At 50.1% G+C, this 12,202-nt stretch overlaps 8 protein-coding genes across 8 annotated transcripts; 4 read left to right on the forward strand and 4 right to left on the reverse strand.

Moving 5' to 3' along the window:
* Positions 1-173: 173 nt before the first annotated feature.
* M438DRAFT_313007 (uncharacterized protein) lies at positions 174-3,091 on the forward strand (the record flags this gene model as incomplete). Its single annotated transcript, XM_029902539.1, has 4 exons — positions 174-1,921; positions 1,950-2,305; positions 2,353-2,510; positions 2,562-3,091. The coding sequence occupies 4 exons, from the start codon at positions 174-176 to the stop codon at positions 2,892-2,894; spliced, it is 2,595 nt and encodes an 864-aa protein (XP_029764152.1). The 3' UTR covers positions 2,895-3,091.
* Positions 3,092-3,452: 361 nt separating this feature from the next.
* M438DRAFT_135620 (uncharacterized protein) lies at positions 3,453-5,209 on the forward strand. Its single transcript, XM_029898857.1, has 2 exons — positions 3,453-3,496; positions 3,608-5,209. Exon 2 carries the CDS (start codon positions 3,651-3,653, stop codon positions 4,713-4,715), a length of 1,065 nt encoding a protein of 354 aa, XP_029764153.1. The 5' UTR covers positions 3,453-3,496; positions 3,608-3,650; the 3' UTR covers positions 4,716-5,209.
* On the reverse strand, positions 4,796-6,040 carry M438DRAFT_266481 (glucose 1-dehydrogenase; the record flags this gene model as incomplete). The annotated part of the gene is made up of 7 exons (XM_029900112.1): positions 4,796-4,916; positions 4,965-5,110; positions 5,172-5,209; positions 5,262-5,686; positions 5,746-5,871; positions 5,928-5,952; positions 6,007-6,040. 7 exons carry the CDS (start codon positions 6,038-6,040, stop codon positions 4,796-4,798), a joined length of 915 nt encoding a protein of 304 aa, XP_029764154.1.
* A 291-nt stretch (positions 6,041-6,331) lies between these two features.
* M438DRAFT_313014 (AAT-domain-containing protein) lies at positions 6,332-7,606 on the forward strand (the record flags this gene model as incomplete). The annotated part of the gene is made up of 4 exons (XM_029902540.1): positions 6,332-6,400; positions 6,478-6,652; positions 6,725-6,870; positions 6,938-7,606. Exons 1-4 carry the CDS (start codon positions 6,365-6,367, stop codon positions 7,604-7,606), a joined length of 1,026 nt encoding a protein of 341 aa, XP_029764155.1. The 5' UTR covers positions 6,332-6,364.
* A 98-nt stretch (positions 7,607-7,704) lies between these two features.
* On the reverse strand, positions 7,705-8,861 carry M438DRAFT_135625 (uncharacterized protein). Its single transcript, XM_029898858.1, has 2 exons — positions 8,443-8,861; positions 7,705-8,384 (listed from the first exon to the last, which is right to left on the reverse strand). Exons 1-2 carry the CDS (start codon positions 8,723-8,725, stop codon positions 7,804-7,806), a joined length of 864 nt encoding a protein of 287 aa, XP_029764156.1. The 5' UTR covers positions 8,726-8,861; the 3' UTR covers positions 7,705-7,803.
* Positions 8,862-8,966: 105 nt separating this feature from the next.
* On the reverse strand, positions 8,967-9,483 carry M438DRAFT_266280 (glutaredoxin; the record flags this gene model as incomplete). Its single annotated transcript, XM_029900095.1, has 2 exons — positions 8,967-9,118; positions 9,174-9,483. 2 exons carry the CDS (start codon positions 9,481-9,483, stop codon positions 8,967-8,969), a joined length of 462 nt encoding a protein of 153 aa, XP_029764157.1.
* Positions 9,484-9,648: 165 nt separating this feature from the next.
* On the forward strand, positions 9,649-10,618 carry M438DRAFT_343081 (flavo protein). The gene has a single exon (XM_029904902.1). The coding sequence runs from the start codon at positions 9,714-9,716 to the stop codon at positions 10,461-10,463; it is 750 nt and encodes a 249-aa protein (XP_029764158.1). The 5' UTR covers positions 9,649-9,713; the 3' UTR covers positions 10,464-10,618.
* A 54-nt stretch (positions 10,619-10,672) lies between these two features.
* Positions 10,673-11,918, reverse strand: M438DRAFT_291004 (eukaryotic translation initiation factor 3 subunit F). The gene is made up of 2 exons (XM_029901731.1): positions 11,077-11,918; positions 10,673-11,020 (listed from the first exon to the last, which is right to left on the reverse strand). Exons 1-2 carry the CDS (start codon positions 11,889-11,891, stop codon positions 10,795-10,797), a joined length of 1,041 nt encoding a protein of 346 aa, XP_029764159.1. The 5' UTR covers positions 11,892-11,918; the 3' UTR covers positions 10,673-10,794.
* Positions 11,919-12,202: the final 284 nt, after the last annotated feature.

The raw sequence follows: 12,202 nt of genomic DNA on the forward strand, positions 1-12,202 counted from the left end.
CCACACCTCCACTTCCACTTCCAATTTGACTCGCGTCCGCCTCTTCCTCTTCACCCACTTCACGATCGCGATTGCGATGCGCACTTAGTTAGCTTATCTACACATTGGCGCACAGCGCTGACACCAACTTCCAATCAACTACCGTATCAACCAACCCATCCACCCGTTCAACCATGCCAGAGACGAATTCCCAACCGCCCTCCAGGCCGCAATCGGTCCATTCGTCGCATCACTCTGCAACCCACGATCACAACAACGAGAACACTCCCTTACTATCCTCAAACAACGACCACAACGTTGAAGCACAAGAACAAGCCGAATCATCATCCGGGTCATCCCACTCGCCCGCCGTCGCACGATTGCTACGCCTCTTCCAACCCCAGTCTAAGAGCCCACCAAGATGGTCCAGTCTATTGGCCTTGTTCCTTCTCTGCATTATTGCTGTCCTCATAATGGTACTGGGTTTCCTAGCACCGTCCAAGGTTCAAGAGTATGCTGTTCAAGCCGCCCATTTTGAGCCCACGAGTTTGTCCATACACTCTTTCACTACCACAGGCGTCACAGCCAGGATACAGGGTGACTTCTCCATGCGTGCCGATAACGTCAAGGACGATTCCGTTCGCCGCTTCGGTCGTTTTGGTACCTGGATTGCCAGAAAGGTTGAGACTGGCCAGTCGTCCGTCCAAGTCACTCTACCGGACTACAAGGATGCGCTTCTTGGAACCGCAGAAATACCCTCTATTGTAGCTGACATTCGCAATGGTCATACCACACACATTGACTTCCTGACCGAGCTGGCTCCTGGTAACACGGATGCTATTAGACATCTGGCTAAAGATTATATTGATGGAAAGCTGCAAGAGTTGCGTGTTTCCGCCGAAGCTTCAGTTCCTGTCAAATCAGGCCTCATAAATCTTGGAAGGCAGACTATCTCCCGTGCCATGGCTTTTGGGAACGACAACATCCCTACTTTACCAGAGTACAAGATCCATAAGCTCAACTTTCGTGAAGTTCAACTACCCGACCTACAGCGTGCTATGGTAGCAGACGTTTCTGTCGAACTCGGCAACGACTATCCCCTGGACTTTACGATTCCCCCTCTCGGCTTCGCCATCCTTGTTGATAACTGTCATCCTTCGCAACCTCTTATTCAATTGGCCGATGCTACCACACCAAGCCTTTCTGTCAAGCCGAAGGAGAACCTTAATGTCAGCGTCTCTGGATTCGTTCGACGTCTGCCCCAGGCCTTTACTCAAGCTTGCCCTGGATCTCATGAGTCGCCGCTGGACATACTTCTTGGCGGCTATATTCATGGAAACAATACCACTGTATACGTACGAGGATCGGACTCGCCCTCGTTAGACACTCCCCGATGGATCACTGATCTCATGTCCGACGTAACCGTGCCGGTCCCCTTCCCCGGCCACACTTTCGGACACCTCATCAGAAACTTCACCCTGGCCGATGTACACTTCGGATTGCCTGATCCTTTTGCCGAGCCAGACAGCCCCGAGTCGAACCCCAGAATTTCTGCCAACATCAAGGCGCTGGTCGCTCTACCCGAGGAAATGAACTTTAACATCAGCGTCGGCCGCGTTAGAGCAGATGCAGATGTGTTTTACCACGGCTCCAAGCTTGGGTACCTTGATTTGAATAAATGGCAGAAAGCAAACTCAAGTCGAATCGATTCGGACAACAAGGATGAGGGCCCGCTTCTGGCCGTACAATCAGCAATCGAAAAAGCTCCTTTGATTGTGACGGACGACGATGTATTCACCGATGTCTTGAACGCCCTCCTCTTTGGCGGCAAGGGAGTTGAGTTGGGCATCAAGGCGGAGGTTGATGTCGAGATGGAGACAGCGCTTGGTCAATTGGCTGTCAGGAAGATTCCGGCTGAAGGCTCCGTGCCTGTCAAACGTTCGTGATCGATTCCTACATCGTTCGAGCAGCTCAAAGAATCATGTAGCTAATGTGCGGCCCCTTGTAGCCATCAAGCGAGGCGGCGTTGGCTCATTCACGCCCAAGATCGGCAATCTACAAATTATCGATACTGGCAAGACTTCCCTGACACTCACCGCATCGGTCAACTTCACCAACCCCACAGAGTACAGCGCTACTGTACCGTTTGTCGACATCCACATTCTGACAAATGGAACATTGCTTGGACACGCTACCGCCAAAGATATAAAGGTCGTCCCTGGCGTCAACACGAATATTCTTGTCACTGCCGTCTGGGATCCGCAGACAATGGGAGGCGAGGAAGGTCATCACGTTGGTGTCGAGTTTTTGTCTCAATACATCTCTGGTTTGTGAATTGGAACACATCTATCTACGTCTACTAACATGCTACAGGCTACAACACAACGTTGACGTTACGAGCACACGAGGGTACCATACCAGCGCAGCCTTCGCTCGGCCGAGCGTTATCGAAGTTCGCTGTTGACTTGGCGACGCCGAACTTGCGAGGTGGAGGTGAAGAGGGCGAGAAGCACTTCATACAGGATGCGACAGTCAGTATCATAGCCACTAGCAAAGAGGGATGCAACTAACACAGTCACCAGATGCATCTCATCACAAGCACAGCGAATTTTGTGCTGCTGTCACCATTGAAGACATCGACAATCTATGTCACGTATATCAATGCGACAGCTTTCTATCATGAAGATGCGGTCGGACATATTGTCTATGATCTACCATTCGCGGTGCCCCCAGGGTCGTCTACGTCGCCGCGCTTACCGATAAACTATGGTTCTGTCGGGTCGGACGTGGTCAGAGGAGCATTAGGCGGGACGCTCAAAATGAAAGCAAAGGCTACGGTCGGGGTCCGATTGGGCAAATGGGAAGAACGGATATGGTATGAGGGACAGGGAATTGGAGCCAAGATCAGATTGTAGTTCGCCGAGGATGTTTTTGAACTTAGGGCTCGTTCGGTTCGCAAAGTCCTCGATATCGAAGTAGCTTTGTCGTATGCTGGTAACCAACTCAAGCGTCCGCTCTCTCGAAAACGGCTAGATTTGGCGCAGGCGTTCGGTTCGTACTGTTATTATACACTCAAACACACCAAATTCTATGGTCTTGGCCTGTTATCGAGCAGTATGCTGCCCCCCCACCAGTATCGCTGATAATTAGGAAAATATCGCCGTTAATGCCCTCCCGGAGCCAAAAAAGGCTAATCTGAAGTCCACCAATCTTCCTCGACATCTGAGTTGTTCCTAACCTTTTGTTTAGCATATTTAGCGATATTATGCGAGTTTATGCGATCCGAACGATCTGAAGTCTTGTTGGAGGCCTCTCAAACTCGCGAACCGAACGAGCCCTTAGTATTTTTGATCGACATGGTATCCCCGGATGTGACATTTGACATGTGATGCGGGGTGATGGGGAGACTCCTCTCACCCACAGAGTTCTCGAACTTGTGACTTGACATTGAACTTGATGTGAGGCAAGACAGACGAAGAGATAGACGCTCGGATACACAACAGTGCTATGGAGGTAGGCTCGCCATGGTGGAAGACAATCTCGACGTGTCTGACATGACAGTTTAGTCGCAAGCAAGTAATCGGAAACGCACGTCGCGTCGGTCGCATACCAACCTCTCCAACCTAAGATTGGCCCCCCTCTCAAGAGACGTCAGTCCAGTAGACGGCCGTATGGCTTCTCTCACATCGCCGCATACATCGTACATCGAAGGCAAATCAGCACCCACGACACCGAGCATCCTCGGCCGCAGCTCCAGTCGACGCCAATTGGGCGGCGCTGGCCTGAGTCGGAAACTGTCCATCTACGACGCCGAATATGCCCCTGTGCACGTCACAACTCAAGGGCTCCCTCGCAGTGCCTTACGTCCAGATGCAGGAGATCACATCATGCCCAAGGCGAAGAGCGAGGCTGCCTTGAACACTCGACCTACCCGTGCTGCTCTACCTAAACTTCGCACGCCTCTGCTCCACCCCAATTCAACCATCTACGCCGTCAAGCCGCAGGACAAACAGAATGACGACGACTGGATTACACGCGCTGGTCTGGCCACAACGTCTATGCTACGAGAGTCTAAGGGACAATCGTGGCTGACTTCACGCCATTCATCTACATCGTTACAACTCGCACAATCTTCAGACGACGAAGGAGATGCTCTGGTCAGCAAGAGTGCCATTTCTCTACAACGACTACACTTCGCGGATGATGAATTCAGTCCGGAAACACCAAGGGCAACCAGCAGATGGGGCAGTAGGTTCGGCAGCCGTGCAGCTAGCGCTCGCAACAGTCGTCGTGGCAGCAGAGCCAATCTGGAGTCGCCGGACCTCCATCGCGATCCTTCTGACTACTTCGGCGATGCCGTGATGGAACCAGAGATGTCTGTCAGACCTGATTTTGTGGATCCGAGAGATCATTCTGACGATGAAGATCCTGAACAAGAGGTTGCTAGATTGGCTAGAGAGGCTTCGTTTGGCTTTGGGCCTTTGATTGATCGTCTGATTGGTTGGACTTTGTTTGATGTGACGGAGGATAGAGAGGCTACTGATGTGGAAACTGAAACTGAGGATGAGACTCCGACTTTGCGTGAGAGAGTGGTGCGTACGCCCGTAGTACAGCCCGCGTCACCACCTCGACCGAGGCAAGCTGTTGCTGGAGCAGATCGGCAAGGCAATGGCGAAGATGGTGGTTGGCAGGACGCAGCGTGGTTGCTTGGTGTCGCCTCGAAGGTTTTGCTTTGATGACTGGGTTCATTGATCTCATTAAACGACTGACGAATGCACTAATTATGTCTTTTCTTTCTTCATCCAGTGACACTTTCTCAATTGTCCGCTCCTCCCTCGATCTCGACTCCTGCAATCCGGCCTTCGAGGAACTCTGTCGCCATATCACCCAACGGCATCCACTCAACACCTTCATGCTTGTTGATGTATTCGATAATGCTGAAAGTAGGTTAGCGAGTATCTGCCTGCGAGGTCACAAGTACATACCGTTCATGCATCTTGATAACATGCGGCTTTCCACTAACTTGTGGATGAATCGACATGGGAAAGATGAAGGTATCATATTCTTCATATGCATAGTCGAACTGCTCAAGCCACAGTTTCTCAAGCTCATGTGTACTGATAAATCCGTGCTGTGCTGTCTATCAGTTTCTCGGATCTCTGTCAAACACCGACAAGGAAGGGACTACTCACTGTACCAGCTCTTCCCGGCATAGGTTGCAAAGGCGGCCCTTGAACACTATTAGCTCAATCGTCCCTTACAACCAGAAAGCAGTAACTCACAATCATCCACATGCCAATTCGCCGGAATCTCCACAATTTCACTCGGTTTGATCTTGGTCATCGGCTTCATCCAACTACTCGCCTCTTTCTTGACATCAGTCTCTACCCAACTGTGCCTGCCGTCAGGAGCGAAATATGGTTGCAAATCATGATGCATGAAACTATGATCGTAGATAATGCCGAATTCTTCAAGTAGAGGGATAAGCTCTTTACTCGTGTCCCATGCTGGTGCTGTGTGGCCCTTCGGTTTGAGGCCGGTGAAAGAGGTCAACACATCGATGGATTTGGCGAGCACATCGCGCTGCTGAGTTGCAGTAAGACCGGAGATGTGCTCATGAGTATAACCGTGAAGACCTATCTCGTGTCCTGCATCCTTGACTTTTGCGAGTTGCTTCGGGAATGATTCGATGGTGTGGGCGGGTGTGCTGATGATTGATGTCAGCCAGGGTCATACCATCAGCGAGTCCGATTTTAATAAACTCACAAGAAAGTGGCTTTGATGTTGTGTTTGTTGAATAGTTTGAGTAGTCTTTCGAGACCTACTGTTGCTCCGAAGATGCCTCGAGATACGTTGGTGCCGTTTTGGGGAGTGCCGTCTTTGGTGTTGATCCTAGAGATTTGGGAATTGGCTTCATCATTTGCGGATGAAGAGGGCAGACTACTTACCATCCTGATACTGCATCGACGTCGACTATGATGTATCGGTCAGCCAACCTTTCCCGGTGAACAGATTCAATGTACTCACCACCATACCCAACCAAGACTCGTTTCTTGACCATGATTCTGCGGTCGTTTGATTCTGCTTTATGAAACCTTCAGATATACCCTCTATATGAATCGTATCTCGAATCGCAGACTGGAAGACTTCTTGACATACCACTGCCCAGAAAATATAGATCCAGTCCATATAGAAAGCATCGTCAGATATCGAGATATACGGTTACTTCGGGCAAGATGTAGTTTCCTAATTGGGTATGACCCCGCCCTTTGACCATCATCCTTGCCCGAGATATCAAGACATCTCAACATAAAGCATCAAACAACTTCTTGTCCAAATTATCACGTTTTTTACTAAAAAACACCAAATCCAAAACTTCAAGACAATGTTGGAAATCACTTGCAAAGGCACACCCTATGAGGTTTGTTTCGACATTTCCAACACCTTTTTAACCTTCCCTGATAAAAATGATCAATACTGACTACGAAACCAAAACAGATAGGATACCAACATGGCTCTCAAGCAGCATCCCAAATAAAAGGCAGTATATCCTTCTACACTTCCCTGTTTCAACAAAATGTAAAAATCTCCTGGCCGGAAGTTCAGAAAACAGCACTGGAATTCGAGACTGTGATTAGAAAGAATTGGCCAGAGTATTTGGAGGAGATGAGAGGTAAGCGATCTCCAGAGAATTATGAGGTTGATCCAGAGAGATGGGGGTATACTGATAGAGATGGTTAATCAGGAATAGCGGATGGAGCAGGAAAAACACTCTCCGATATCATAGCACTAAACGTGCGTACGGAGATCAATTTCGGCTTGTTCAGTGATGGATGTACTGCGCTTTCTTGGTTGCACGAGGACTCGAGTATCCTGGCTCAAAACTGGGATGTAAGAATACACGTCCATCCCCACCCATTTCCCTCGAATCGTTTACTGACAAGATATGCTTATCCAGTGGATGACCGAGCAAAAAGCCAACCTCATCCTCCTCACCATCGAGCAGAGTCCCAAACCCACAATCAAAATGGTGACAGAAGCAGGTCTGATCGGTAAAATCGGATTAAACTCCTCAGGCGTAGGAGTATGCCTCAACGCCATAAGAGCAAAAGGAATGGATGCTTCTCGTATACCCTGCCACCTAGCCCTCCGCCTAATCCTCGACAGCAACTCCCTCACAGAAGCGGTGGACGAATTGAAGAAGTTCGGTGTGGCGAGTTCTTGTCATATGCTCATTGCAGATGCAAACGGAAGCGTGGGGTTGGAATGGAGTTATAAAGACTTGCAAGTGTTGAAGATGAATGAGAGGAATCAGGTATTTCACTCCAATCATTATCTGGTCGAGCATCCGGGGGTGGAAGATACGGTGTGGATAGAAGACAGCAAGTTTAGGATCAAACGGATTCAGGAGATATGTGAAGGGTTGGGGGATGAGCCGACGGTGAAGGAGGTGCAAGAGTTGTTCAAGGATGAGAAGAATTATCCTTTTGCCATTTGTAGGGCGGAGGAGCAGGGAAATCATTCTGGGACTTTGTTCAACATCGTCATGGATTTGAAGGCGAGGAAGGCTTCGGTGATTTTAGGCAGACCGACAGAGCCGGAAGGATTGTATGAGATAGGATTTTAGTATATAATCTTGAACGTTGAGCTATTTACGGAAGATGTGCTGCTGAAACAGATATATATAAAGCAAGTGACAGCGACGGATATGAGGCGAAAGCTAAGTTGTTGATGGTAAAGAAGCAACACAAGAGTAGAGAATAGAACGCAAACCGAATGTGTGGCATCGAGTCTGCAGGAATACTGAACGCCATCAAGAACCGATCAAGTGTTCTGTTGCAGCCAGCTGATCCAGAGCCCCTGGTACTCCCTGTGAGCTGCAACACTGTCCTTGGCTTCCTGGTCGAGCTCCTTGTACGCCTTCTCACTTTCTTTCTGGATCAGTCTACGGAGACTCTCAACCTCAGGATTGGTGTGAGATAATGGGCTGTAATGGTTGTTGGCAGCTTCAAGACCAAACTGAGATGGGAATTTCTGGTCGTGCAGAATATCGGCGCCTGTCTCTGCGATTTCTTGACGAACGTCTTCCCACTCTTCCCAGAGTGTCGTAAGATCATCCTTCTTCTTTTGGAGTATCTGCTCGAAGCGTGTGACGGTGTCGCCGATAGGAATCTGCTCGTTACGGAGGATGTTTCCCTTGGCGTCCTTGAAGTTCACGCTGACTGGTTCATCGGCAAGTGGAGTAGATATTGCCTGAGCAGCCTCGATGGCCTCTGCAATTCGGTTGCTTAATGAGTCGGGCGCGAGAGTGGTTTGCTCGAGTTGCTGAACCAGATCCTTATAGGCACGAGCAATGGTTTGCTCAGCGTCATCGCTGACATGATTTTTGTAGTTGTCAAACACGGCTAGAAGAGAGATTAGTCTGCAGCTTGGAGCATGATTCAGGTAAAGTAGCTGCTGTACCATTCGACTCGTCTGCGAGAGTGTATCTCCTAGGTGGAGGTGAAGAGGAAGGTTCACGCTCGCGTTTGCGACGAGAGCCGAGGACGCTTTTGCCTAGATCATCTCTTTTGCTTTTAGAAGAAGCCTTGTCGCGCTTGCGGATTCGATCAGGGTGGTTCTTGAAGACGGAATTGGTCGTAAGGTATTTCTTCTCTTTCTTGTCCTTTTTGGATTCCGAGAAGTGAGAGTGCTTTTTCTGGACCGAAGATGAAGTGTGACCACGGCGATTCTTAGCTGCTGTCATGATTGCAGTAGTTTTGATGGTTTCGATAGACAAGAAGATGAAACGAGATTGTTAGCTCGGTCCTGTCAGATGTGGGCCTGGCAGAAGTCACGAGTGGAAGTCGCTCCTTCCCGACCTGTACCAAATTGAGTTTCACAAAAAATCACAGACAAGGAAGGCAAAGCAGCAAGACGCTGATTAGTGTACAAGCTGATGATACAGACCTCGAAGGTAATAGGTTATCTACATTGCGACAAGTACTTTACTCGGCAGGAACCAAAACGTCCTTCTCCTCGAGAAGCTTTGCCAATGAACCGTCCTGGTGCATGGACATCAGAATATCGGTTCCACCAACAAACTCCTTGTCGACGTAGAGCTGAGGAATGGTGGGCCACTCTGAGTACTCCTTGATTCCTGGTTTCCATATGTTAGCATGCGCATGATACAATGGCCGAATGTGTAAGCCAACCTGATCTGAGCTCCTCATCCTCAAGAACGTTGAAGGCAGTGAACTTGGCCGGGTTGACGCCCTGGAGACCGAGGATCTGAATGCTTGCTCTTGAGAAACCGCACTGGGGCATCTCGGGGGTGCCCTTCATGAACAGAACAACGGGAGCCGAGGCGACGGCCTGGTCAATGGCCTTTCTGGTCTCTTGCGACAGCAGGCGAGTCTGCAGGGAAGCGAATCGTGATGAAAGCAGAGGGTTGTGGCGAGGGCGGAATGCCGTGCGGAAGGCCTGTGAGGGATCTATGAGTATTTGAATAGATGCTGAGAGCATGCGACATACCGCTGAAGCTACTGATCTGGCTGCCATTGTTTCTCGTGGTTGATGTCTATGTTTCGAGGGATAACTTCTTTGCGACAAACCTCCAGCTTCTTGACGTCTGCGACGCTCAGCCAATGACGCAGATCCATTTCAAAGCAACATTTTGACATGACTCGAAAAACAATCCCGATCTGCAACCATCAACTGTGAAGCAAGCTTCTCCATGTCCAAACACTATCGACATGTCAAGACCATCGACAGCATTGCGTGCCTCTGATCATCAAAATGACGGTCGTCCGCACCTTCTGCTCGCATGCACCGGCTCAGTCGCGACCATCAAGATACCTCTAATCATCCAAGCCTTGTCAAAACATGACATTTCCATGCGCCTGATATTATCCTCTTCGGCCAGCCAATTTTTACAAGGTCAATCTGCAGAACAGCCATCTATATCATCACTTCTCGAGATACCAAATCTCGAGGCTGTCTACACAGATGAGGATGAATGGTCTCAGCCTTGGACTCGTGGTGCAGATATCTTACACATCGAGCTAAGGCGTTGGGCCGATATCATGATCATAGCACCACTTTCTGCTAATTCCATGGCTAAAATGGTTGCTGGTATGGCTGACAGCTTGGTCATGTCTGTGGTTCGTGCTTGGGATACGACTGCCATTCTGGATGCTCGAAGGCCGAACTTGCCTTCGACTCTTCGTACATCAACGGGGAAGAAACCTCTATTGGTTGCTCCTGCCATGAACACTGCCATGTGGGCACATCCTGTCACTCACAAGCAAGCTGCTGTGTTGGAACAAGAATGGGGGGTTGAGACTGGCGGCTGGGTTAGACATATCAGACCGGTTGAGAAGGAACTGGCCTGTGGTGACACAGGAGGAGGCGCTATGCGTGAATGGAAGGAGATCGTGTCCATCATCCGGCAGTATCTGGATGTTGAAGCTACAGACAATGTTGCAAGCACAAAAACAAAATGACTCAGTCATATTCACAAGTCAAAAGGATAAACGATCATGAAGTTTTTACTTTTTGAATTGGATCATTTCTTCTATCCTTCGCCTCTACGGAATGCAATGCCGGTTTCGATGCCGCTAGCCCACACCGTGACTCTGATTTCCAGTAAGAAGAAAAAGACAGCCATCATCATAACAACTCAACTCCAGTTTTTGTCAGTAGATTGAGAAAAAAGAGAACCCCTTTTTGCGCTTGAGTTATTGAACAAGAAGAGAGTTATAGGGTAAACATGAAAAGGGGTGTGCGTGGTTTTGTTTTCGAGAGAATAAACTAAGACGTTGTGGGTATAAACGTCTAGGCCTCGGTGGTGGGACGGTTCTGTTGACGGCGGTCCTGGTTGTTGTTGTTGCCGCGTTTTTGGTTGTTGTTGTTGTTGCCCTTCTGGCCAGACTCTTGGGTGGTGTTTGCCTCACCGCCCATGGTGAGAGCAGCAGTAGCGAGACGGTTTGAGAGGTCGATTTGTGTGCGGATGGTGTTGGCGAGGTAAGAGACGAGGAGGACATCCTGGATGTGGTTGTTGCTGGAGCATGAATGTTAGCAAGTGTTGTAGACAAGATGAGCAGCAGAGTAACATACAAGTCACGCTCAATGTCTTGAGGGTCGACCTTGGGAGCCAGAGACAGGGTGTTCATCAGGAACTGGCCCAGAGCAGAGCTGGGCTCGGCCTCCTCATCCAAAACGTTGCTCACGTAGTTGGAGACACGCTCAATCATCTCGAGGACCTGCTCAATGGCGCGCTCCAGAGACTCGATGTCGGTCTGCAGCATCTGCGAACGGTCCTCTCTTTCCTTGGCTCCCGAAACCAGCTCGAGACCACTGCGCTCGGCCTCGCCGTACTTGATCTCGTGAGGAACGGGGATGAACAAGCAGCTGTCGGCAGCGCGCTCGGCGGTGACACCAACGGGTGCAGAGATGTATGTCTTGGCCTCAATGTCCTTTCCGGGCACGGTGGAGACGGTCAAGTGGATGGCGGGGTGGGGCCAGGTGCCATCGCCTTGCTGGCCGTAGAAGTTCTGGATGAGGGCGGAGAAGGTGTTCAGGTCGGAAGAGGTGGCGTACCAGCCGAGAAGGACCTCCTTGGGGTTTGCGCGAAGGTGCAACTGCAGCATCTGCTTCTGGTAGTCCATGTCGACCTCGACCTGCTCCTGGGTCTCGGTGTGGGGGACAGCATAGCAGTTGCGGATCTCGACTTCTGTGCCATCTTCAGAACGAACACCGAGCAGAGTACCGATAACGCGCTCTTGGTCCTGGGGTCTGCGGAGCGAGTGGTCGAGGATTGCGAAAACGGCCTGGGGCTGGACGCTGACGTTCAGAGGAGCGGTCGAGGGCTGGGTGCCGATTTGAACGGGGCCCAGAGGGCGGGCAAGGTGCAGGAACGAGTCTTGAGCCATGATTGCGTTGGCGATGTGAGCTTGCCGTCGTCTATCTCGATCACCCTGTCGTTGTGGGAAAACGCAAGGAACTTTTCGGCGACGGCTTCCTCCGAACTTCTACCGCCAAGTCGCAGTCCAACTCGGACTTTAACGCTGGAGATACGCGACTTTCGACTTTTTTTGGTTTTCGACAAAATCAATCAATCGCAAATCACAATGGCACCTTTCAGAGGAAGAGGAGGCCCAAGAGGCGATTTTCGCGGCGGTGCAAGAGGAGGAAGTAGAGGTGGCAGCAGAGGTGGCTTTAACAACCGCGGTGGCAGCAGCTT

This window comes from Aureobasidium pullulans, assembly GCF_000721785.1.
Source record: "Aureobasidium pullulans EXF-150 unplaced genomic scaffold scaffold_3, whole genome shotgun sequence".
NCBI classification, from domain to species: domain Eukaryota; kingdom Fungi; phylum Ascomycota; class Dothideomycetes; order Dothideales; family Saccotheciaceae; genus Aureobasidium; species Aureobasidium pullulans.